At 40.1% G+C, this 27,926-nt stretch overlaps 1 protein-coding gene across 1 annotated transcript in view; it reads right to left on the minus strand.

Annotated features, from left to right (window-relative positions):
• Positions 1-27,926, minus strand: part of LOC113010730 (Fc receptor-like B) — a 192,557-nt gene that overhangs the window by 122,824 nt on the left and 41,807 nt on the right. The window contains exon 4 of the mRNA XM_026149934.1: positions 21,652-21,897. Coding sequence (XP_026005719.1) covers positions 21,652-21,897 — 246 coding nt within the window. The remainder of the gene's footprint in view (positions 1-21,651; positions 21,898-27,926) is intronic.

Below are 27,926 nucleotides of genomic sequence, written 5' to 3' on the forward strand. Positions count from 1 at the left end.
CAAGAACACCCTATCAAATCTCTACCTTTTCCCTGTACCCTGTAAAAACCGTATCCTTAAACCGCTTTTTAAACTGCGCCATGCTTGGACATTGCTTCATATCTTTACTTAGTCTGTTCCACAGCTTCACTCCACACACATCCATCCATCCATCCATTCGCTTCCGCTTATCCTTTTCAGGGTCGCGGGGGGCGCTGGAGCCTATCCCAGCTGTCATAGGGCGAAAGGCGGGGTACACCCTGGACAGGTCGCCAGTCTGTCGCAGGGCTAACACATAGGGACAGACAACCATTCATACTCACATTCACTCGCACATTCACACCTAGTGGCAATTTGGATTATCCAATTAACCTATCCCCACAAGCTGCATGTCTTTGGACGGTGGGAGGAAGCCGGAGTACCCGGAGAGAACCCACGCAAACACGGGGAGAACATGCAAACTCCACACAGAAAGACCCCGGCCTGATGGTGGAATTGAACTCAGGACCTTCTTGCTGTGCGGCAACAGTGCTAACCACCGTGCCACCGTGCTGCCCACTCCACACACAGAGATGCAAAAACTTTTTAATGTTGTACGGATACGAGGATGTTTTAAATTTAATTCCCCCCTCAAATTGTATCCCCGTTCCCTTTTAGAAAACATTTTTAGAATATTGTCAGGAAGCAGGTTATTTATTGCTTTATATATAATTTGTGCTGTGAGAAAATGAACCAGATCTGTGAATTTTAGAATTTTTGATTTTAAGAATAGTGGATTTGTATGATCTCTGTAACCAGTTTTATGGATTATCCTTATGGCCCTTTTTTGTAATATAAAGATTGATGATAGCGAACATTTGTAAGTATTGCCCCAAACCTCTGCACAGTAATTCAAATACGGTGCAATCAGGGAACAATAGAGAATGTGGAGTGATTTGTGGTCCAGAATGTGTTTTACTTTACTCAAGATTGAGACACTTCTTGAAATTTTGTTATGTATATGATTTATATGAGACTTCCAGTTTAATTTATCATCTATAATCACACCAAGAAACTTATGTTCAAGTACTCTTTCAATTTCCACACCATCTACATGAATCTGCACTTGTGCATTTCTAAGGGAATTCCCAAATAAGATAATTTTAGTTTTACTTAGATTTAGCGATAGTTTGTTCCTGTTAAACCATTTTTTAATTTTGCACATTTCTGAAGTAATTGTATCCAGCAGCTCCTTTAGATTCCCCCCAGAACAAAAAATATTTGTGTCATCTGCAAATAATACTAATTTTAATATATCAGATGCCTTACAAATATCATTTATATAAATAATAAATAATTGTGTCTTCATAGTTTTATTTTTGAAATACACCAATTTTTATTTACTGTAGGAAAAACGAAAAACAATATTATAATGCAAATTTGCAAAAAAAAAAACAGCATTTGCATCAAAATAAACTATTTCCAGCAGTGCAATATGAGTCCTAAGCATCCCAGGAACGACACAGAAAGTCATAAAGTCAAACATAACTTTTAAAAACACAAGTATAGGCTCATAAGGCCCTGATGGTAAAAGACTACATTTCCGCAAAATGATGTCACTTCCGGTTTCGGGCAGGTCATGGCGGACATGCAATAGTTCACGCTGATGGACGTAGGAAGTTTTGCAAACAGCTGATGGATCGGTAAAGCGTGTTTCTGGAATATTATGTTTTTGTTGCTGCAAGTGCTTTTTATGCAGTTTTTGCAAAGCTACATGTGGAAGGAAACTGTGACCGAGGACAAGCTGATGGCATAAGATGTAAGTACAACTCCTCCGGTTTCATATGCAAAAAATTTATTCCGCTAGCTTACGTGGTTGCAGTGCTACCAGGATTTTAAAAAAGTTAGGCAAAACGGAGCGTGCCCGCTCCGACCGGCTTTAAAGGGTTAAACAATGGAAAAAACACAAACTTTGTCCAAAAACCTCTCGTGTTTAGCTGTTTTCCACTTTTTCTTTGGTCATTTTAGCCTTTTTGGCCAGGGTGAAGGGAGTATCTGCCATCAAACAAGAAGACAGCTGCATGTAGCTATGATGATGTTTGCTAGTTCACCTTACACACATTAAGTTAACAATGTGGTTAGCCTACTCAACGGAAATTACACATGAACAACATTAAGCTATTCGCCCAGAGAAGAACAGCTTCTGCTGCCATCATCATCCTCATCATTTCTGCTATACTGGCAGGGCTAGGGGCCAGGACTGTACTCTTCGGGTTCTTGGGGGATGTTGCTAACTCATTGAGGCAATTGTCAACAGCAGGCCAATTACCAGAACTTCTAATGACTCCAACGATTTAGACGCACTTACATCCAATCATCTACTTCTTCTTAAAGAGAAGCCAGTACTGCCACCTGGATTATTCCAAAGAGAGGACAGGTGGGTCCTCAGGCATTTTTTGGAAGCGTTTGACTAAAGAGTATTGCCACTTCTACAAGAAAGACAGAAATGGTTAGTGACTAAGAAAAATCTTAGTTGACGACAGTGCTCCAAGAAGTTCCAAGAAGAGAACAGTTGCTGATTCATATTGACCTTTCAGACGTGTGTTTGTCAAACCCAAAACTAGCATTTTGGAGGGGCCTATCGACAAGTTATGTTTATTGCTTGAAATGGAGGCAACAGTTTGAATCTTAGCCTCATGTGTAACAGATTTATGTTCAAGACATATTATTTGCGTTTCATATAGTGTTTGGTGAAGCCAGTTAAATTCTGATTGTTGATATTAAATCACACTTTATTGTGTTAATGTGTAATTGTCATGCCTCATCAGTAACAATTAGGGGCTGGAATGTTAGCACCATTTATAGTTATTTCATGTTTTCATGTTCTTTTGTTTTTGAAAAGATTCAAAAGGATATGTTGCTTTTATTGTGAAAAGTTTTGTAAAAAAATAAAAAAATAAACAAGCAAATAGCGGAGCTGGTTTTACAGTTGTTGTTGCACAAACCGACACATAAAACAATCTCTTGTCCATCCAGAGCAGGGCATAGATTTGGTTTTGGCATTGGTGGGGACGGATGATTCAACCACCGAACCCTGTCCTGTTTCCTTTTTTTTTTAAATTATTTTTGTCTTTGCTTCTTGATAAAAAAAGGAGACATATACTTGCCTAAATATGCTATTCTACATGCTTTAAATATTACATTTAAAATTACAATTCATAGTTTTATATGTGAATTAAATAAAAGGCAAAGGTGCTGCTACAAAGTATTAGTTTGATAAGGGTGTGCATATTTGTGCAACCAGGTTATTTTAAGTTTTTTATTTTATTTCCCCCCTTTTTAAAGGTTTCTGCATGTTTTTCAGGTGCATTGTACATTAGAGGTCACATAAAGGTGGAAGAAGTTTTGGAACTATTTGACTTGCTGTAATTTTTTTTTACATGACAAAAACCTGGCATTTGAACATGGGTTTGTAGCTTTTTTTTATAGCCACTGTACATGTGTTTTATCCTCAGATTAAAATTATTATTCTGTGCTTGATGTGCCTCACCTTTGGCCCTGGGTCCTCCCCTGGGTCCTCCCCTCTGACTGCACTAGGACATATTGCCACCTGATAAAATAACACATATTCGTGCCATATAAAAGTGAGACATGGTAAAAATGGTAAATGGCCTGTATTTATATAGCGCTTTACTAGTCCCTAAGGACCCCAAAGCGCTTTACATATCCAGTCATCCACCCATTCACACACTGGTGATGGCAAGCTACATTGTAGCCACAGCCACCCTGGGGCGCACTGACAGAGGTGAGGCTGCCGGACACTGGCGCCACCGGGCCCTCTGACCACCACCAGTAGGCAACGGGTGAAGTGTCTTGCCCAAGGACACAACGACCAAGGCTGTCCAAGCCGGGGCTCGAACCAGCAACCTTCCGATTACAAGGCGAACTCCCAACTCTTGAGCCACAATCGCCCCCCATGTCAATTCAGATTCGTTGTCAAATATACACTAATGAAACAATTTACATCAGCAGCCTGACAACTGTCATGATAATAAATACTAGTTAATCTATAGCACCAAATCATCAGTCAGTCACCTGTGACCTCGCCTCTTCACCTCTGGACATATTGCCACCTGATAAAATGACACATTGATTCGTGCCATATAAAAGTGAGACGTGTCGATTCAGATTCTTTGTCAAACATACACTAATGAATCAATTTACATCAGCAGCTTAACAATTGTCGTGATAATAAATACTAGTTAATCTATAGCACCAACTCATCAGTCAGTCACCTGTGACCTCGCCTCTTCACCTCTGTCTGAGCTACAACATGGCAGAGCTGCCTCTGTCACCTGATAAATAACAGTGAGACATTCCACATACATGCAGTCACACATGTGCTTCAAATACAGTCATGAACCAACAAGTCTTCATCCAGTTTCACCTGTGATCTTGTGTCACCATTACTCTCTGAGCTTTGTGTTGGTTCTTCTGTCACCTGACAAATAGGACATACATGACAATAAGAATAAAATGTGGAGCTGCTTCAGTGTTTCTGTCAATTTGTGCAGATTTTGACTCATCAGTAATGTTTGTGAGTGCATTTTTAAAACAATTTGTGCAAACTGCACTACAAGGTGGAATATTCCCAAAATCATGACCATTCATGATACTGGAAAGTGGTATGTGGTCTGACGACAATTTGTCCACAACTGACATCTACAGTTCTCTCTGTTAGGTAGATTATGCCTGGATCCCTCTTGTGTATCTTACATTTTAAAACAACTGCAATATTATACTACAGCAATGGTGAAATAAGAGACTAAGTGATAACTTTATTTTAAAGCAGTAGGGTCTCACAGGCTGCCAGTTTAGAATTAATATCCATGTGTGTGAAAAGGAAACACCCAAAGCTACAAAGCTACCATCTTCTTTCAGTGTATGCTGGCAGATTTTACCACAAAGCACAAAGCAAACATGTTCTCACAACAAGAAGACTATTCTTAGCCAAACCAGAAAAAATGGTGACAGGTCTCACCAGTTTCAGGGGTTAGTTAACTAGAATCAGCAAAAGCACTGTGGTTTTAGCTTAAGAAATTTAAAGAAGTCAAAAATACTCACTGTATTAAAATAATGTTTGGTAAGTTTTTCTCTTTATATTTCTTACAGCGAGATTAATTGCTCAGTTAATGACCAAAATGGAAGGCTTGAAAACAAGGGGCTCAATGTACAATTTCACTGTATGTAAAATGAAAATAACTGGCTGCATAGACTGCAGCTAACTGGCCCTTTTTATTAGGTTACACGTGAATAAAGTATGAAAGCAATATTTTCACCAGTTTAACCAAAATTTCCATACTAATTGAAATGTCTTTTCCAAGGCAGAAGGCCTTTTTTTTAAACATTAATGTTAACATCAGTCAAGTATGTTTATGAGGCTAAATAATGAAGAGGACCTTCATCCATGTACATGTACATAATTATACCATGACCTGGTTACACAAGCACACCAAACCATCACAGCACAGCTTCTTTTCTGAAGCACAGTTTCTTCCAGCTGCTACATACGGTGGCCCCTAGAGACAAAGCACGTACAAACTCCAAAACACATGCAAATTCCAAAACACATGCAAACTCCAAAACACTTGCAAACTAAAGAACACATGCAAACTCCAAAACACGTACAAACTCCAAAACACTTGCAAAATCCAAAACACTTGCAAAACCCAAAACACGTACAAACTCCAAAACACTTGCAAAACCCAAAACACTTGCAAACTAAAAAACACATGCAAACTCCAAAACACAACGGAAGTGCTCCAGGACGCTAGGGGCAGTGTTGAGCTCGATTTGCAAAATAAACGGCAAGTTTGTCTGTGTGGGACGGTCTAGTCTCCATCGCGCTTCCCAGGTTGCCTAGCAACCGTGATACTAACCGCTGGAAACGTGTCATACAACTTGGTTTGACAGAAATGAGGGAGAACATATTTTGTTCATTTGTTTGTTTGTTTCTACAAGAGCTTTGTGTGATTTGATAAGTATCTGAGGCTGAGACCACAGGACAGTAAAACATGACAAACAAACACAGCAGTGCTACTGATCCAAAATACTCAAAGCTTCATAGAACTGAAACAAACATTTATTTTTAGCTCCATTCTCAGGGCTCTAGACTAACTTTTTGACATGGGCGCACCGGTACGCCTAACTTTAAAAATTTAGGCGTACCGGCACAAAAGTTAGGCGCACTCAAATTTTTCAACCGCATCGCTTAACACCGCAGTTTTACATGTGCACTTTCTTTGGGGGGGAAGTCCATACAGACAATATTAATTTCTAAATTATTAACTAACAAACTTGTGCTTAAAGTGCTTTGTCAATATTGTAGAAAATGTTAAAAACTTAATCATCATCTTGGCCTCCTCTGACGACCTGTTTGCTGCTGTCTGCTGCTGAAAGGCCGTGGGGAGAGGGGACACTTGGGCAGTGCATTTACTGCAGCATATAATGTGTTTTCTGGATACACTGTGCTTTTTCAGCATTCAAATATTGATGGCACCGTGTCAGAGCACTGGCTATGAATTTCAGACAGATCAGGCCTTAACTTAACAAAAAAGTTATCAATAGTTCTTTTCATCTTTTCTTATTACCCACAGCTACAGTACATCCACTTCTCTCAGGCCTAGGCTGCTCACTAGGGCTGAGTATCATCACTGATTTCTATAATCCATTCAATTCCGGTTCTCAAAGTCCTGATTTGATTCAATTTAGCCTCAGACAGTCAGAAATATTATAATTCTGATCATTTATCAGTACTGATACACATGAGACTTCATCAGAATTGTGAAAATCACAGCAGATGCCTTTGTGTGAAAGTAACTGAGAATAAAACAGGAAAACATGAAGGAGATTTTCCTGGTCTGGCTTTTTATAGCAGATAACCTTAAAAATATTCTGCAATTTTGCATAATTTTAAGAAATTTAAATTTCTTCAGTATTGAACAGCAGAAATTAGGCTTTCTTGTCCGAGGTCATTTAAGTGAAAAAAGAAAAAGCGCTGTAAACAACGCTAGACTGGTGGGTAATAAGCGAATGAATAATGCAGAAAACAGATTTGAGACGGGAAACTGTTCCTGAAGTACAGAGAGAGAGAGAGCTGTGCAGGAAGTGTGATTTTTATCGTGGTGGAAGCAAAACAGCAAAAGTCAGAGGGAATTCATGACGACATTGATCAAATGTGAAGCGCAGTTTGCTGCTTCTTTTGCTGCAGGCTCGGTGAATTTTGGTTGGAGAGAGGCAAAACCTGCAGCTCAGAATCAGCGCAAAAAGACGTAAACACAGCGCGGACCCGAAGAATCGCTAAGCTCCGACAGCGTGTCCGTGTTCAGGCCGTCGGGTGAGAAAGCCGAGAAAGACGAAGCTGATTCTGATGTGTTGGGTCCGCTCCGTGTTTGGGTCTTTGTGTGGAATCCGTTAATGAATTGATATCGCTTTATTCAAGCTACTCACCTCTCTCTTCCACCTGCACTTTCAACTGGACCACGGCCAATCAGAGAGGTCCCGCCCCTGACTATCTCTGATTGGTTTAGTCCACGATAGGGGCATAATGTGTGTCTGTTGTTGACCACACGGAGAGTTACAGAGATTTTTTTTTTTGTTACCGGAACAGTTGGTCGCACCTGTGCGACCAAATATTTATTTTTAGTCGCACCACTGAAAAATTTGGTCGCATTTGCGACCAAATTGGTCGCACTCTAGAGCCCTGATTCTGCTGCTGATACAGACTTTAGGTTTCTGAACATTAAACTTGTTGCTGCCTTTCATAGTGTGTAACTTGAAGGCCCTGAGTACTTTCTCCCACACTGAAAACACTGGAATGATAAAATTATTTGAATATTACCTAATAAGACTGATTCAGGACAGACAATTAGTTATTTTAAACTTTTCTAGCAGTCCTTCACAAACAGGGAACAGTCTGTCTATTCTCTCCATCTGTCAGCTGCTGCTGGCTCTTCCTCCTCCTCTTCCTCACACACTGTTGAGTTTGTCCTGGTGGATCATCAGGGGTGCAAAGCCTCACAGATGATGTGCAGCAGTGGGTCCCTCAGTCTGTCCTCACTCTGGACACTTGCAGTTGTCACACATGGAAATCAAATGTGTGATAAGCTGCAGGATTCAAACACAAGTGTGACTTATAAACACATGTTCATACTTTTATTACACAATCAGAGAAAAAGAAACAGAGAGAGAGTGCAGGACAGACAGACAGGTGACAGTCTCAGCTGTATACACTGCTACACAACAGCACAAGAGAAGGAGGATTTAGTGTTTGTGTTATTACAGTGCTAAACAAGAAGAGTTCCCAGCTGGTACAGTGGACACATGTGTGACTTCTGTGATTAAAGCATCTTTCTTTCAGCTTAACGAGTGAACCGTCAGCTCGTTCAAACACACGTTAAAGTCCGTTTGGCTCGACACCACCGAACAGAGGCAGCAATATAACATAGCTAACATTAACAGTGCAGTGAATCTTCCTTGTGCTGTGATATTCAGGACTGCAAACCGAGCAGCATCACTGACTTTCAGCTTGTTGTGTTTGTGGATATATGACTGACTTTAATTATCCACAGAATCATCACATTCTCTGTAAGATTAAGGTCGACTATATATATTTTTTTAAAGTAAAGGCTTTAAAACCAAGTTAATTCTGAAAGTACAGACATGACTAATGTCACATAACTTTCCCGACATGTGGCCAACAATAATGGTTTAATGTTCTTCATTAAAAAAATATTTGCGCATAAATAAGTGACATAATATTCAGTACTTACTTCTGAAAGTTTACTCTTCCTCCGCTCCGCTTCCACCGGTTTTTTTCGGCAAAATTATCCACACCACCACCGCACTATGAAGTCTGGGATATGTTGGGCCATGAAGGCTACACCGACCCATCCTTAAAATTCAGGGAAATTATGGACGCATTTGAGGGCCGCATTTCGAGCAGCCTTTGAATTGGGAAAGCCTTCTCTTGTCGCTGTGACGTAATCGGCCTTAAAATGCGGCCTTTAAGGCTGCAAACCCCAAATCCGGTCATTGGTACTTCCTGGATGGTGTAGTTACTAGGTAACAAAAGCTCAACACTGCCCCTAGCGTCCTGGAGCACTTCCGTTGTGTTTTGGAATTTGCATGTGTTTTTGAGTTTGCAAGTGTTTTGGAATTTGTACGTGTTTTGGAATTTGTACGTGTTTTGGAATTTGTACGTGTTTTGGATTTTGCAAGTGTTTTGGAATTTGTACGTGTTTTGGAATTTGCATGTGTTTTTTAGTTTGCAAGTGTTTTGGATTTTGCAAGTGTTTTGGAGTTTGTACGTGTTTTGGAGTTTGCACGTGTTTTTTAGTTTGCAAGTGTTTTGGATTTTGCAAGTGTTTTGGAGTTTGTACGTGTTTTGGAGTTTGTACGTGTTTTGGAGTTTGCATGTGTTTTGGAGTTTGTACGTGTTTTGGAGTTTGCATGTGTTTTGGAGTTTGTATGTGTTTTGGAGTTTGTATGTGTTTTGGAGTTTGTATGTGTTTTGGAGTTTGCATGTGTTTTTTAGTTTGCAAGTGTTTTGGATTTTGCAAGTGTTTTGGAGTTTGTACGTGTTTTGGAGTTTGCATGTGTTTTTTAGTTTGCAAGTGTTTTGGAGTTTGCATGTGTTTTGGAATTTGCATGTGTTTTGGAGTTTGCAAGTGTTTTGGAGTTTGCAAGTGTTTTGGAGTTTGTACGTGCTTTGTCTCTAGGGGCCACTGTAATGTGGAGAACCAGGCAGGTTGCTGGCTGTGCAGAGCAACAGGGGTGCCCAAATGGCCAGCATAGAGCCTAGAGCAGGGGTGGGCAGTCTCATTTCACGAGTGCCAGAGTCCCTGCAGGTTTTAGATGTGTCCTCGAACCAACACAGCTGAGTGAAATGGCTAAATTAGCTCCTCAACATGTCCTGCAGTTCTCCAGAGGCCTGGTAACAAACTAATCATGTGATTCAGGTGTGTTGACCCAAGGTGAGATCTAAAACCTGCAGGGACACCGGCCCTCGTTGACTGAGATTGCCCACCCCTGGCCTAGAGGGTTTTTGCTCAAAATTACAATGACAACTTTAATAATAAGAACTTTATTTACTTTACTTTACTTCTAGAAGAAAATACTTCTTTGGATTGCTGTTATCGTTGGAAGATGGGGTCAAAATGAGCCCACTTGGCAGTTGACATGCCAAAACACCAACAGAGCATTCTGGGAATTGTAGTATTAGCAGTACATGCACTGTATAATACTGGCAGGCCAGCTCTAATGGTAATTTTGTATTTCTTTTTTTTTTGTATGTCTGTGAAGGTTCTCAGTCATCCAGGTCATCGTAGTCAGTAATTTTGTATGGCTTCGCGGGCCAAATGTAATTAGGCCAAATTTGGCCCGCGGGCCAGAGTTTGACACCTATGTTCTAGTTGCTCCTGTGCACCACTGCTCACTGTTACCCTCTGTAGTCAGAGGGTGATGGGAATAACAGCGTTAAAAGTAACGCGAGTGCACATGAGTGCTGCTGATTGGCTGAGGAACATAGTAGCCATGGTAAACCAATCACATGACCAATTTAAGATGACATAGCAACAAGATGCTACATCAACCCAAGTCAACCCTGAGTCTCCAATTTTGTGTTAAAAGTGTTGACTTCAAACTACACACCAAGTTTTAAATTGTGTTGATAGGCCAAACCAGCACGCAAGCAATGCAGTTTTACTTTAATACAGTATGTCAAATTGGAAAAATAAGAGTAAAAAACAAACACAATAGTTACTTTTCTTAGTAACTAGTTCCTTTAAGAATATTTTAACCCAATGACTAACTCAGTTAGTTACTTTTTTGAAGAAGTAACTAGTAACTAATTAATTACAGGGTTTTTTGCTCCAGTAATATGCTTTATGTTATACACACTTTCCTTTAGGCCATAGGTAAATGGTAAATGGACTGGTTCTTATATAGCGCTTTTCCACTCTTCTGAGCACTCAAAGCGCTTTACACAACTTGTGCATTCACCCATTCACAACTGACATTCACACTCCGATGAATGCATCGGAGAGCAATTTCAGGTTAGTATCTTGCCCAAGGATATTTGGCATGCAGACTAGGGGAAGCCGGGAATCGAACCACCAACCTTCCGATCAGGAGATGACCTGCTCTACCACCTGAGCCACAGCCACCTAGGTGTCAAACTCTGGCCCGCGGGCCAAATTTGGCCCGCAGCCTAATTACATTTGGCCCGCGAAGCCATACCAAATTACTATTAGAGCTGGCCTACTGGTATTATACAGCTAATATATATATTGTTTAGTATTAAGCTTTGCTTGTTCCATATTCAGTTTTTCAGCAAACGTGTTTGAGTCCATAAGAAAAGATTCATTCTTATATCTGGAGGAATAAATATATTTCAATAAATATTAACATTAGCCCGTGACTTTGTTCCAGTTTTGAATTTTGGCCCACTGTGTATTTGAGTTTGACACCCCTGCTTTAGGCATTGAAAACCTATTTTCATTGCAATGGAGATACCCAGCCATCTTTATCGATGAAGCCAGACGATGCTAATCAGTTAGTTACAAGGATGTCTTAAAGACCTGGATGAGTACATATCTGTGATCCTTTTCATATCTTTAGATTTAGATCTATTTACATTGTACAGTCAGATGGAGAAAAAATGTGCAGATTCTACTGTATTATTAAAGAAAACTCAAAAGAATGATGTGCAGCAGGCTGATCAGGGACAGACGGGCTTTATTCCAGCAACTCCCAGTTATTCTAAGACCAGGTGAGATAAACAGTAAAATCTCACATGTTAGTGACTCTAACCTCCTGATTAGATTAGATAAACCTTTACTAGTCCCACACGTGGGAAATTTGCTATCCACACACTGGTGATCCTTTTACCGTCATTGATTTTTTTCTATCTATGTGTTGTACCTAATTTGAAAGTATAAGATAACTGATTTAAAATGTGACATCTTCTAGTAGAGGTTCAAGTGCTGTCATTTTTAAAGCAGTTTAAAGCAGTTTTTTAAAGCAGTCTGTTGTAACACCAGGTTTAACCAGTAGAGGGCAGCAGACTTTAAATCTGCCTTTGCTTTTCAGCTTTACTGAGAGGTAACTGTTTGAGCTCTGTGCTGGATCAGGAGCCAGTCAGAGTCACGTGGTCATAAGTGTGCATTTTATTAGACACCAAAATGTTTCAGTTTCATGTTTTATCCTAAAATACTGAGTGTGACAATAATAATAAATAATTAACCATCAAACATGGTTCACATACTGACAGCACAGGGGGTTCTTCTTTCATTCTCTACATAACTGTAAAATGGCAACTATGATGAAAACTAACTATTCAGGTTTGTTATATTGTTGACCCCAAAACATGTTCATGTTTGAGAGAAAACTGAGAGAAACTGCTGCCAGAAACCATATTGATTTAAATGTAAAAGTGTTTCCATGCCAGCTGCTGTGCAGGTGGTTTCTGGATGCCTACAGCAGTAAACCTCTTCCTCCATCAAGCATGCTGACGCTGCTCTGTGCAGTTTGCAGTGCCTGCTGCTTTGAGTCTGTGGCTGTGGTTTAATATACATCTTTTTGTTTTGTTTTCTGCACTGAAGCCAGGCTTGTATTGGTAAGCCACAACAAAAGTGGAGCAAATCAAGTTTTCCATCTCCCCCCGTGTTTGAAACCCACAGAACCACACGAGGAGCATGAGAGAGCAAAATTTAATCAATGCCACAGAGATACCCCCGACCCCATGCTGCGTGGGAACAGGAGCAGGACAAATGTAAATAAATACCACAAAACATCTGGAACTTTTTAATGTTACATACAAATATCCCTATTTTACATTATTTATATAAATATTTCACATTGCTGATTTTGCATCAAAATGCAAATTATGAATCACAGGTCCAACAACAGGAGATTAAGACATAAAATATATTTAATAAAATCTGTAACATGTGGATGTCCTCTGGTCTGAGGTGCTGGGGGAACCAGTTAGAGACCAGCAGCTGGACATCTGTGGTTGGACTGGTGGACTACTTCAGTGAAGAGTAGACGACCTCTGACTCTGGTTTAAAGTCTGAACACAAGCAGTTGAAACAACAGGAAACACGATTAATGATCAGTAATGAGCTCATCAGCGTCACTGAATGACATTTAAATTTAAACTGACAGATTTTATCAGACAGGACGAGCAGCGACGCTTAAAAACAGGAACCGGCTCCAGAGTCTGCCGCCTGTTTGCAACTCAGCAAGATTTTCAGAGGAAACAGTGTAATCCTCACATGAAACACAGAAATAGTTTCCACACCATCATCTGAGGCATCGCTGGGTTTTTTTTTTTTTTACTGTTTTACCCTGCTTTAACTTTTGTACCGACTGAAACAAACTTTAAGCGTCAAATGATCAACGTCCCTATTTAGTCTGTAGGTCTGTGGTGACAAAATTAGCAGTTTGACACTAAAAGCTGAGGCTACATGTTGTCTACAATGTACCAGGATGGTCCACTGGTAACTAGGTGTGTTGTTGATTTGTTTTTCATGAAATATCCTGCAAACAGACTTAAGTATCCATATATACTCTATGCTGCACTGTACACAGCAGGCTGTGGTTTTCATGTAGGTTGCAGCAAAGGCAGTAGGCATCGATCTAAATTCAAGGTGATGATGTTCACTCAGTAAATTCTACCTTTGAAATTAGCTGTCTATTATCAGGGGTTTAAAATTTATGACAGCTCATGAAACATCTGCTTTTACGTGATTAAATCAGCTGGCTCAGTTCACAACGATCAGTGAATATCAGTCACAGCCTGTACCCACAGTAAAGTCTACCACATGATACATTACTATGTGCTGCACCACTACAGCCAATCTTAAGGTTTCCCCACCTGCCAAATCACACATTAACCCCTGCCCTTCACTAAAATGTGACCACTGAGATATTTCCTTCTTGTGTGGGTTGATTTTGGCTGTTTATTTTGTTAGTTTTCTTAAATTTGTCTCAAATTGGTGCAGCACTTGAAATTGAAACTCGTTCTCAAAAAAGAAAAATGCTTCTTTATCTTACGTTGGGCCTTGAGCTGATTGGTTCGTCTTCTGTCTAAAAACACCCTGGTTTAGTCATTTGAAAACTTGTTATCAGTGTAGTATGCTTATGCATCACACTAAGACGAGGAGGAAGTTGTTTGGTTCCTGCGCCTTTCAAGATGCGAAGGTTGATATCCTGAGCTTGAGTGAGAACATGGTTAGCTTAGCTTAGCATGACACTGCTAGCTTTGCTCTGTTTAAAGTGAGAGATAAAGAGCAGCTGTACCTCTGGTTCTCTTTGGGCTGATGGCTACTTGTTCATAACTGAGGTCTTTAGTTTTCACTGAGGAGTAGACCGCCATGCTGTCGCTCTCTGTAAAATAAAACACATTTAAATTACTGCAGGTACAACAACTGCAACACCACAGCTACTACAAAACACTTTATTTGTTATGTTGCATCATGAAGAATACAAGTGATACAAGCGATGAGTATTTTTTAAACTCCAAAGGGGTTTTCACATCTCTTCTCCCCTTCACACCTCTGCTGTAAGCCAATGAGTGACTGGATAGAAGCGTGAGGTGTTTATGAGAAAAACAAAGGTGACATCCACAAAACCGCCGTGCTCTTTTACTGCAAACTGCCACACTTTCCCCACAGCGCATGAAGCAAACATCTTATTGCAACACTCCGCTGTTAGCCAACCCAAAGCAAACTGCACTGCAGCTGGCCTCAGGCTACACGAGGAAGTTTCTGCTGTGGTTTGACATGCAGATTAAAAAAAGATAAGTTAATGAATCGTATTAAAGGACTGCTTGAGAAGCTCCTAGGAACTACTTCAGATACAAATCACAGTTTCCATGCTGCCCACACTTTAACTGTTACTTGAATCATCCATGAAATTAACAAAAAGCCACATTAAAAAGTCAAACACTTGTTGATTCCAACTTCTCTCTTTTTTTCCACCCTGACAGATGGGCGGAGGTGTGAGACGTAAAAACAGGAACCACCTCTAAAGTCTGCTGCCTGTCTGCATTGCAAGAGTCAGCAAGATTTTCTAAAGACACTACGTCCTTCCTCACAAGAAACCATCCCGAAACCATTTTTTTGTTTCTTTTTTTAACTTTATCTGTCTTCTGTTTTTATGATGGGAATAACTCGTGTCTCAGACAGAAAACGAGCCGGCTTACATATTTGTTTTACATATTTAACTACTTCATACAAGGCATCTTGTAGGAGGTAATTTTTGTTCCTACCTAGTGGTTACAAAGGGACTGTTTTATGGAGAGTAACGTATCCTGTGTGCCATGTGTGTCGAGGAGACGATAGAGTAAAAGGTTGAGTGCACACCGTCCTGCCCTGTTGGTGTTTTTGTTTGTTTGTTTGTTTTAAATAAAATATAATTTTAAGAGAAAGCCCACCACACACCCATAGCCCAGAAAGACCAGAGAGCATGGTTACAATTGTACAATTGTGTCAACACTGAAAACTTTTGCTGTACCACAGGCCTGAATGGTCTAATTATAACTAGGACTCTACAGGTATGTTCAGACATTTGTTCTTTAGGCAGATGTTCAGTTGTTAGTTTGACTTCTTTGTCCAACTCTAATTTACCCAGTCACAAGCACATACAGTACTTTTATCTATGCCTAAGCATTCTGGCATTCACACACTCAGTCACACTCCGATCGATGTTTCAGGGAGAAGTCATGGGTTGATCTGCTGACCTTCTGACTGGTATGACCCAACTCTACCACAGCCACAGACGTCCGATCCTACTGATACAGATTAAGTAATGGAATCACACAAAATGAGTTTTATATAAATGTGTTTTTAGCTGATTCAGTCGACCTCATCTCTGTAGTATTAAGCTGATGCCAGCTTTATGACAACATTTACAGTCACGTGACTGAGATCATTTAAAACAGCTGCTGGGTCTTTTGGGAAGTGATATCTGTATGGCTCTGGTGTAACAATAAAGGAGATGTTGTGGGGGTTTTTTTTAAATGGAAGAACTTAAATAGAAAGAAAAATAGGACCTAAGGTTGAACCTTGTGGTGCACCACAGACAGTGTGAGCTGTAGATAAAGAGAAGTAATCCATGGTGACCAAAAAGTTTCTTCCTAAAAGGAAAGAAAAAAAAATAGCCCCAAAACTCACTGATGCCAGTCCATGTTTTACTTGATTGATTGATGCACTTGAAGAATTACAGTTGCTTTTTCTCCCATTTCAGCTTTTAAATGAACATTATTTGTCAGCTTGAGTGGGCAAGTTTCTGTACTGTGTAGAGCTTTAATGTAGCTAAATGAAGCACAGCTGTCGTCTAATGCTTGTTGAATGGTAATGTTCACTGTGTCAGCATGAGAGCTACAGTTGAGTGTCCAGTAAGTGCACAGCTACCTGTGTTCAAACAACACCCCAGCAAACATGTTCTCTCGGGCTCTCCACTGAGGAGAAGGCCAGCAGCAGCTTCTGGTTATTCTTCGTCAGGACACGGAGGAAGTGCTGGGCCTTCTTTACCAGGGTGTTTAAGGGAATTCAGCTTGAGGTTCATTTATGAGCACCACCAGGAGATGTTCACTACCTCCTGTGTGCGGTTTTATCTTCATCATAGTTGACAGTGATGTTGGTTGGCTGAGTTGGTGTACAGTCATAGTCGTACAGGGTGTAGAGTAGGGGGCTGAGAAGGCAGCGCTGTGGGGATCTGTTGCTGAGTGACAGTTGGGGGTAGAGATGGTCCAGTTTGGTGTTGGTCATCTATAACTAACCTCATATGCTGCTCACATGTCTTTATTAAAAGGTTGCTTTCAGAGAAAGATGAGAAGTTTGATTTCAGTTACAATTCTGACCAAAGCCCGAAAGTGAGTCATAATGTCGCTCATAATAGTGACTGCAAGAGGACGTAAATCTACTCTGTTCAAGGTTAAACATAACCAGGAGCTTTATCTCTGGGCCTCGTTGATCCGACCTGCTTAGTTTTTTCCAAAACTGATTCCAGAACTGCTTTTGATATGATTGCTGGGAATAACTGTTAGGTCACGGAAAATATGTCAAAATTGTATTTGCAATGTTGCATCATGTAGAAAGTACATGTACTTCATACACTGCAGCAGCACCTCACACCTCTTAACACCTCTCTGCTCTGAGCCAATGAATGACTGGATAAACCTGTGAGATGTTTTGTGTGAAAAAGAAAGGTGACATCCACCAAGCTGCTGCTTCTACAATGCTAAATGACACACTTCACCACAAGCTACAGTCTCACAACATGAACACTATTACTATCCAAGCCAGAGCACATAGCAGATAGAAATCTCACCTGCTTCAGACTAACTGGTTTCAACCACAGGACGTCGCTTCTCTATCTTGTGTATGTACCAAGGCACATCTGGGCCTAATGTGGGCTGCTTTTGGCATGTATCGCTCTATTATACAGCATGGCGGATGTTCTGTGGTAGAGAAGTGGCCCAAATGTTACTGCACACATGGCATCAGGTCAATTCACAGGGCACTTGTGGCTAAGCTGAGGCAGACGCTGAGAGCCACATGTCGCTCAAAGAAAATGGCAGATGTGCCATATTTGTGCTAAAATCACATCAGAAAGCAGAACTATTGAGCTGGATGACCTGTCTGTTCATCATCATGACAACATGCTTACACACACCATCCCGCAAAAGTGTGGATTAATCTGCTGCTAAAGAAAATCGACAACAAGTGCAGCGTTTCCTGTTTCTTTGAGTGAAGCAACACAGAGGAAGTTTGAACGTTAGATTTTTAGTGTTTTAACATCTTATGTATTCGGTTGGAACCAATGAGCCACCACAGACAGTTGTGTCAGGAAGTGTTGAAAGAACCAATAATACATTGTTATCTTTGGCCTTTCTCTAAGGTTATTGTTAACAGGAATGAATAAAAAACATTAATAAAAAAACTCTTTGTCTAAGAGCGAGCACGGGCTGCTCTGCATCTTGTATCCAGATCCTACTCACAGCTTGTGGCTGAGTAGTAGTAGACAATTAGCTCAAATCGTAGCATCAACCCTGCTGACATCCTCAGATGTTACTACCTGCCCAATCTGATGTGCCTTTTTTGGGGTAATGACATGACCAGCGGCAGCTGTTTAGTTTGACAGCAAAATTACAACTTACAGCGACTGTTTGGGGCTGACGCCACAAGTTAAAGCGGCTGTTGTGTGTAACTGTGAAGAGAGACTGCCACAGTGAGCTGAGCTTAATGCCAGATTTGTTTTAGTGTCATGAAGGTGAGTCTGTTGTCTGGTTATGTCAGATAATATTGACAGACAAGATTTTCCAGGGTAATAAAAGTTACATGTTTATTTTTTATTCTTTCTTCACACAAAATCCTCATTTAGTCTTACAGTGACAGACCTTAACGTATGTGAACTGCAGGATATAACTGCTGCTGATTTATTCCTCCCTCATAAAGCTCCTGTAAATAATCGAGCCACTGTTTGGATTTACAGTCACATAACAAGTTTAAGTACAACCTCATTGTGTCCACAGGAATTTCTAAGATAAGCAGCCAAACACTAATCAAATGCACTTAATTAACTGATCATCAGCAAGTGTTTACTGCAGTTTCCCCAGCAGTCAACATCCCAGCAAATTGACCCCAAACTGCAAAACATCCAACAGCTACACCTCAGACTCTACAGGTTTTACATGCTAAATGTTAAAGTTCATTATGGTAAAATTAAAACAATTCAAATAAAAAAAGACTTCCCAGGGGAAAACGTCTTCTCTCTTTATGTTTTGTTTTGGGATTTTTCGCATCTGAACAAACCAAGAAATCAAAAATCAAGACTTCTGGAACTTTGTCCTCAGATGAGACCAAAGTGTAAATGTTTGTCCATAATGCACAAGACAACATTTGAGGGAAAACCAAACACTGCACATCAACACTGACGCCACATACCGACTGTCAGCATGGTGGTGGAGGTGTGAGGATTTGGGCCTGTTCTGAAGCACAGGACCTGAGCACCTTGCACTAAATGAACCAACCAGTAACTTCTCTGTATTCCAAAGTGTTCTAGAGTTTAATGTGAACCCAAAAAACCACTGCTACACTCCAGTTAGAGCCCAGACCTCAGTCTGATTAGAACGCTTAGGAGACCGTTAGTGATCTTATTAAGAGAGCTGTGCATCGCAAATGCCCACAAACCTCAAAGACCTGATTCAATGATGCAAAGAAAAGTGGGCCAAAATTCCTTCACAATGACAAGACTGTGAAAGTCATATAGATAAGAAGAAGATGAAGAAAAGAAGATAAATAAATGAGGTATACTTAGTTTTTCACGAAACAGCTGAGGATTCTGAGAAAATGTTCATCATCACATGACCGTAGGAAGCCAATCAGGAAACTGGCACATGTACGTAAAAAGAACCGTTTGCTGCTTAAAACCTCAAAGATCCAATTTAGCTCACTGTTTAAATGCAGCAGTATGTTGTTTGTTTCTTGTGTTCACGATGCTTGGTAATTACTAAATATGAGCGTGCTGCTAAGATGGTGAACATGTGAAGTTCAAATGTTATGAACTATTAAAGTGTTAGCATTCATATGTTAGCATTTAGCTCAGTGATTGGATGTAGAAACGAACCCAGATGGAGAAAAAGAGGAGCAGCTCTACCTTTTGTCTTTGACTTTTTCTTCTTGTCTTTGATGACGATTTCTCCATAACTGACGTCTTCAATTCTCGTTTCTGAGTAGACTGTAGCAGAATCACTCTCTGCACAATAAAACACAAACTATTTAGATGATTTAGAATGTTTAAAATAGTTTAAGCAGAAGATAGACAAATAAAATGTACTCAAGGAACTGAGTGACCACAGATCAGGTAAACGTGCCACGATATCACACAACTAACAAATGATTACCTTCATAAAAAGTAGATTCAGAGCCTAAACAAAGATACTGAGATTCATGGAATTTAAGATGTTATCACATAAGTGTTTTTCGTGTTTAAAGATGTTTAAACTAACAGCCCTGTGTTGAAACACCTGCAGCTGAAGTGTTTTCTTTATGTCACAAACAGGATGCTGAACAACTGCGGAGCTGTTAGCTTCAGCTAACCGCAGACAACAGACCGTCCAGCATGCAAAGAACAATTCTCACTTAGTATGGTGTGAAACTTTACATACAGATATATTTAACTAAGATGGTGTTGCATACTAAACAACATTAACTACCTATGAAAAAGTCATTTAAATAATTGAATAATCTTTATCAGTAAATGTGTAAATTATGAAGGTGAGCTATATGCCTAACATGCTTCATAATATTCTCGCGATCTATCATAAACCCACAACGTTAGACTAACGCACAGTCTTAACCTCTTGAAAAGATGAAGCTCCTCATGATCCAGGGCTCAAAACACACACTGTCACATGCTTCCAGTTTCTTATGTGCCCTCGATTTTACGTTCCTGAAACGTTAGCCCAAATCTAACCACTCTGGAGCCAATCAAATCTGATCAAAGCTGCTTAGACCCCTTTCCCTCCAACTTCTACTAAACATGTGCCCAGTTATCTGCCCCATGCTGTCTGTGGATGTAGCTATATAAGCTAGCTAGCATTGGCATTGATAACTTCGCACTTCTCCTTCTCATAAAAACAGAGTCGCATTAGTCTAAATAAAACTAACGTCTCAGAAACATTTACTTTAAGGCTTGAAAATGCTGCAAACTTTCAGAAACTGCTGGATGATGTCATAGAGCCTTGTCCATCTTTGGTATACAGTCTATCAAATAAGCTACATGGACACAGGATGCCAAGAAAAATGATAAGTGCACTCACGTAAATCTTTACAAAAGTAACAAGTCATTTGTTTCCTATTTCAGCTGATGCTTGTTTCTCAAACAATCTCCATGTTACTGAACTGTGTCATAGATTCTCCTGTAGAGGATCATCTGTTACTGAAGGTCTTTACCTGAGGCGACTGTTCCTGTCACATGAAATGAACTCTACATGCTTTTCAAAGATTTGCTTTATATATTTGAAAATCCTGTAGTGGTATAAAACTGGCACATCTCCCTTATCGTAAACATACAGCTTTCTGACACCATCTCCCGCCAAAATTTCCCCAAACATTACCTCTGCTGTGTTTCACAGGCTGCTGTCGACCATGTGATATCTTGACGTCACTGTATGTGACATCTTCTCCTGCAGCTTTGTCTTGATCTGCTGAAATGTGACAGTAATATAATTTATCGTATGAATGCAAATGTTATTATCACAGACAGATAAAATAAACACTGAAATCTAATCATAATAATGTTTAAATTGTTCAAGAAATCAAACTCCACACATGAAAGATCAGGAAGTCTGAGACTCACCTTCAGGTTTTCTGTGATTATGTTTTCTCACCAGCAGAACCAGTAACACCAGTAGAACCACAACACAGACTGACCCAACAGAGATTAACACAGGAAGAACAAGATGCGGGGCAGGGGCTGATGTAGGGATAGAAGTGGATGTAGATACAGGTGTGGGAGTAGATGGAGATGTGTTTGTAGATTTCCCTTAAATAAACAACATACAATCATTAGTTTATTGTGAATGTTGAAAGCTGCAGAAACACAGACAGGTGAGTGTGTCACCTGTGACAGTGATCCAGCTGGATGGAGACTCTCCATGACCGCTGATGTCACACTTGTAGAGGCCTTCATCAGACCTGGAAACATGCTGGATGGTCATGTGACCTGTTGACTTATTCCCAATGAAGATGCCATCTTTATAGAAAGCAGCTGGGAGGTTGGAGGGACCAGTCTTGTTTTTACAGAGCAGAGTGACGTCATCTCCCTCCATCACAGGGAGGACAGGACTCTGCAGGATCACTGATCCACCTCAACACAGAGACAAACTACAGCATTTCATCCATTTACACACAGCTTCATCAACACTAACTCCACACACTCAGCTTACCAGTGACTGTCAGGTTAACCATGTTACTGATGGGACCCTCTCTGGACTCACACCAGTAAACTCCACTGTCATGGGTGAAAACATCGATGTTACAAGAAGAACCAGCTGCTTTTCCCCACACATCTCCACACTGAGTCCTCTGTCCTTTGCTTGCGTTTCTCCTCAGAGTCCATCCAGCAGAGCTGTCGTCCTCCTCACAGCTCAGAGTCACAGAGTCTCCTTCAAAGAACTGAGAGCTGCTGGGACTCACAGTCAGACGAGCTGTGAGGGTTAAAATGAAAAACTGATGATCACGTCTTTGAGATCTTTACTGAAGGTTTTAATCCAAATGTGTAAAACCTGTCAGAGTATATCAGGTTTAAACTGTGACAGAAGAAGGTTACTGACCTTGGTTTGTTGTGCAGCTCAGCAGTGAGATCAGAACTAAAGAGAAATGACACTCAGGTTGATTTGAGGTGAACATAAAGAACAACTTCGTAATATTTGATAATAATGAATTCTAAAATAAAACTGATCACATCATTTCATATTTCATGCTCTAATGTAGTTACTGTTACACAAGGAATCACATACAGTTGTGTTATAATAATACGTAACTGTATGTATTAGTAAATACAAAAGACTAGCACTAAACTGAGGTCCACGTAAGAGTGCACCACTCTGCTCTGTTCACACAAACACCAACATTTTATTTCAGCTTTTCACTCATAAATTCAAAATCTAATCTAATCAAAATTTATTTATATAGCACATATTAAAACAACAGTGTTGACCATAGTGCTTCACAGTCAGTAATTCATCAGTAACTCTGTGAAACTTCAGACCTGCAGTTGGTCCTCGTGGTGTTTGAACTTGAATTCAGCCTGATTTGTTTTTCATGTCTTCTCCTCCATCATCAGTTATCAGGAGAGCAGACAGTCAAAGTACAAGAATTCAAACAAACACAGAGATTCTACTTACAGAGCAGACACAGCACAGATGTTTCCTTCATCGTCCTTCTCACTCATTTGAGCTTTTTTTCATTTCTGTCACTGACACCAAGTAAAGCCCGCCCTCTTCCTCTGAGCACGTATTCTTCCTCTATTTGAGAGTTATTGGTGGATTTCTAACCTCTTAATGATTCATGTGATAAATTTATTCCAGAATATGAACTTAGACACTCTGCAGTTCCTCTTTTGTTGCAAAACCTTTAAAATTAAGTTGTTTTTTTTAAGTGTAACACACAGAAACACATAAAACCTTTTGTGCTTTCAAAAGTTAAGAAACCAGCAACGTTGTTTTGACATAATTTCAGGTTAACTGAGATGATTACATGATATTTGAGTTTCTCTGTGATAATCAATAAATGACATTTATGACTTTATTCACAACAAATCAATTAAAAATACCATTTAAAACGTCGACTGTACTTCAGTCTGCTGTCAGTGTTGCAGCTTAGTTAATGAAACAAACTACAACCATTATAACCATTTAGTGGACGTCCCCCTGAGGCAGCATGGTGATGCTGTTGTCTGACTGGAAGAAGGTGCTGGGTTTGAATCCAGCATCCATCTTTCTGTGTGGGGTCTGCATGGCTGTTTCTGGGCACTCTGCTTCTCCCACAGTCCACAGTCAGGCAGTTAGATTAACCTGTGAGTCTAAATTGGTCGTAGATGTGAATGTTTGTGTGTCTGTGTTAGGCACAAGACTGACAGGACACATGCAGAGTTTATCCAGCCTGTTAAGCTGTGGTAGCTGGAATATAATGAACACCATCCTCCCACATGGTTTATATATGACCACTAGAGGGAGATGTTGGACTTTAAATACTAACATTGTTATTTTATTTTAATTTATTTAGGCCAGTGCATGTTAATGAACACAAATGTAAAAAAAAATTCCATTAATATAAAAAATACCAGATTATAGCCAAGGGCGAATTTCCATCTTTTGTCCGTAAAACATAAAAAAATAGACATGATAATTCATAATTCATTCATAATAAAAACTCCATCACCAAACTCACACATACACACTTTTCTATTCCCAAATAAAACATTTAAACTATACAACTTATACATGATCACACACTTGATTTGTCCATAACCAGTTTTTAACCTGTGCCTTAAACAAATTGCTTTAGTGGTGGTGGAGCAAGGGAGTGTAAGACTTTATATATTAAACACATTCTTTTAAGTTTCACTAAGTTATTGAAGTTCAGTAATTTATGATTTTTAACACATGACAGTGGTCGTGGGAAGTCGTTTTTTTTGCCAAGTAGTTTTAAACTTCTTTTATAAATGTTTTCAATGGTTTTAAGTGTTGTTGGACAAGCAAGTGACCAGGACGTCAAACAATAGTCCATATGGGAGATGATCATTGAGTAAAAATATGTTTTTGCAACATTCATATTTAAATAATTACGTATATGATTAAAATGTCGATTATTAAATTTAAGTACCTGGGACACTTTATTAATGTGACTCTTGAAGGAAATGTTGGGTCTAGAATGACCCCAAAATATTTCCATTGGTACAATGACAACAAAATCTTTCATATTTTGTTGTCACGGTCATCAGATTTTGTGTATTAAACTCTTGGTTTAAATATATTTGACTTTTGAGTGCTGTTTGCTTTTTATTCTTTCTGTTTCAAATGTTTTATAAGTGTAGAAAATGTGTGTCTGAGTCTGCAGAGGAGCACTGGGCCATCAACGCTCAAATATTGTACCAACACACCTTGTTGGTGGACACAGGCTGAAGCTGGTCAGGAGCCAGTTATGTACCCTGGCCTCTGTCAGACCATGAAGAGGTCAGCACACACAGAGAACTGACTACACTCGTTCCCACACAGCAACATACATGTGTCAGCACTGAGATCAGCTCATCTACCTGCAGGTGACGCTGCTCACAGCTGCTGCTCGTAGTCTTTCTCCACAGTATCACAGGAGGTCTGTTTCATCGCTGTGTCAGCTACATATCAGTCATCTGCAGCTTCTCCTCCTCCTGCACCATCTACAGATTTAACCCCTTCAGTGTATGTCGGGAATTCCCTTTCTCTACATTTCACAGCTCTGATGTTTCAGGTCTCGGTGTGTCGGAGGTTGTTTCATAATCTTTCTGTGGTTTTATGAAACAAAAAGGAAGACAAACTGATTGTTTCACAGTTGTGGGTAGTTTCACACTGCGTTATCAGGCTGCTGAGGATGTTTGTCTGAGTGTTTGTGTTATCAATCATTGCTGCTGCAGTGTGGTGCTGATGCAGGCCTCACACCGTCACAGGAAGGAGGAAGTGAAACTGACACAGACGGTAAAACCTTCTTGTTGCAGCGTTTCTCTCGTCTGCTGGGGATGAAGAATCATTACACAACAGTGAGAAGTTATTTTGGATGTGAACAGATGGAAAAGTGTCGCATTGGAGCGATTTCATAATCATTGTGACCTTTTGGCCCATGAGGTCAGCTCATCGTTGCCCCCTGTTGGTGATTGTGTGAACTGTTTCATGCAGGTCACACAAAAGGCTGGAAGTTTAAATAAGGAATAAACATCTTTATATTTTTAACATTTTATGTTCAGTGTTTTCAGAGACAGCACATAAAGAGTTCAGATTTAGTGTTTATTATCTTTTATTTCTTTATTCTTTGCTTGTTTGTTTTTGTTTCCACAGTAAAAAGTGTCACACTAAGTGGACGTCCACCTCTTCTTATTAAGTCGTACAGGTTCCAGTTATCATCCAGGTAAGAATTACAGAGAGTCAAGTGCTGTGTCAGTGCGGTTTACCGATAAAGAGAACACGAATTACAAAGTAGAAAAGAACTGCAAATTAATAATGCCAAAGGTGGCGGCTCTGAATTAGTCTCGGCAGCTAGAGGGCAGCACATACGCCCACATGGCCCTTCATACATGTTTTAGTGGTTCAAAAAAGGCCTGTTTATTTACTTATTATGCTGCTTGCCCTTTTTAGACCACTTCCAGCCTGCATGTTGGAACCAGAGCTCTCGACATGTTGGTAACTCAAAATAAGCTGAATTATTTTTATGAAACACAAAAGAAATCTCAGTTTAACGATTTGATATGTTTTACATGTTTAACTGTAAGTAAATTTATGAGATGTGCAGATCATTGCATTCTTTACTTTTCCCACTGAGAGAAAACTGCACAACAGTCGGGTCGAAAACACATTTTAGCTTTTAATGAGTAAACTTTGAAACCTAACCTGTACTTTGTTACCTCTTAGATGAAGCCCCTGTATCAGGTGTTTATCTGGCTGTACTGAGATGTTGTCATGGTAATTTAATTTTGCAGCTGTGACAAAGATGGACGAGGCAGGTAAACACTACTCAGATGTGATGCCATGTGTGAAATTTAAGAAAATTAAATTATAAAACCATCACAATTATAACACAGAGTTCAGTGCAGGTTGGAACTGTCCACCCGCGTCAACATACTAATAGAAAAACATCAAGTTAGCTAAACTACAGCCACATCTTAAAGACGTAAAAAGGTTATGATGGTTTGGACGTGTGCAGAGGAAGGAGAGTGGATATACTGGACAAAGGATGGTGAAGATGGAGCTGCAGGCAGGAGGAGAATAGAAATACAACAGAGGGTATGTTAGAAGGAGGAGGAGGATGCTGGGATGGAGGCTGACGAGTCACTATGGAGACCAGTAAAGGGAACATCCAAAAGAAAAGGATGGAATTCACAGAAAACTGAGGTTACTGTAAAAATCTCAGAAACATGATGCACAGCCAGATATTTACTCTGGATGGCAGAGTAACGCTGACTTCTTGTTCTGTTTTTCATTTATAAAGCAGCTGCTCTGCTGTAACACTCAGTGTAGCCACTAGATGGCAGCAGATTTATACTGAGCTTCTCCTCCAGGAGGAGGAATGAATTAAAAAAAACAAAAACCTTTTCAGTGACGACCACGTTGTGACAGAAGCCGGGTTTTCTCCTCTTTTACTGGTAATTGTAACATTTTAATTAGGCTTTTTTTTTTTTTTTGCTGTTTTTGTTTTGAACAAACAAATACAAAAAGGAGAAAAACTAGTTTTTACTCATGAAAACATTTCAGCTGCTACCAGAAACTGACAACTTTTAAATCTGTTGTTTGTTTGTTTTTCCAATGTCAGCTGCTTCCTGGTATATTTATTGTTTAGTAAGGAAGTAAAACTCTTCAGCATCAAACACACAGTGATGGTTTTTCAGTAAAGCGCACTTTAAAAATGTAAGTAAACTATAGAATACATTGTTTGACTTGTTTGAGTCGAATTGAGAAAGAAATGAAAGTGAAAAATCTCTGTAACATGTGGATGTCCTCTGGTCTGAGGTGCTGGGAGGACCAGTTAGAGACCAGCAGCTGGACGTCAGTGGTTGGACTGGTGGACTCCTTCAGTGAAGAATAGATGACGTCTTGGTTTATATCTGACTCAGATAGACTGCAGGTCATAACTTCTTACCTGAAGTTCAGTTCACACTTGGACCGGCGGCCGCCTCGGGTCTCTTTTCCTTCTGCGTCCCCTTTCCATCCTCCACCTGCTGGCCTCCACCACTTGCTAATGTTACTGAATCTGTGGAAGCTCCGCGATAGCCACCACATGAAGTAACGAATAACGAGCCTATCTAAATCCCAGTAACGAGTAACGTGTTCCTGATTTTGTCATAATAACTAGTTACCGTGCTCGTTAGCACAATAATAACGTAGTTACTGTAACGCGTTACTTAGTCCCCACGCTGGAGTGGGCTGACACAGCTCTGCAGCTCTCAGCCTCAACACTGGATCCCCACAGAGCTGTGTGCTGAGCCCCTGCTCTATAATCTGATGAACCCTGATGACACCACAGTGTCCAGGACAAACGACCTGAGCACTGACTTCAAGAAGAAAAGTAACAGACAGCTGGAACCATAAAGAGAGGGTCAGGACTTCCTGTTTCTGCAAGTTTACCTCAGGCAGAAATGACCCAGGGTCT

The sequence above is a fragment of the Astatotilapia calliptera genome, chromosome 3 (assembly GCF_900246225.1).
Source record: "Astatotilapia calliptera chromosome 3, fAstCal1.2, whole genome shotgun sequence".
Taxonomy (NCBI): domain Eukaryota; kingdom Metazoa; phylum Chordata; class Actinopteri; order Cichliformes; family Cichlidae; genus Astatotilapia; species Astatotilapia calliptera.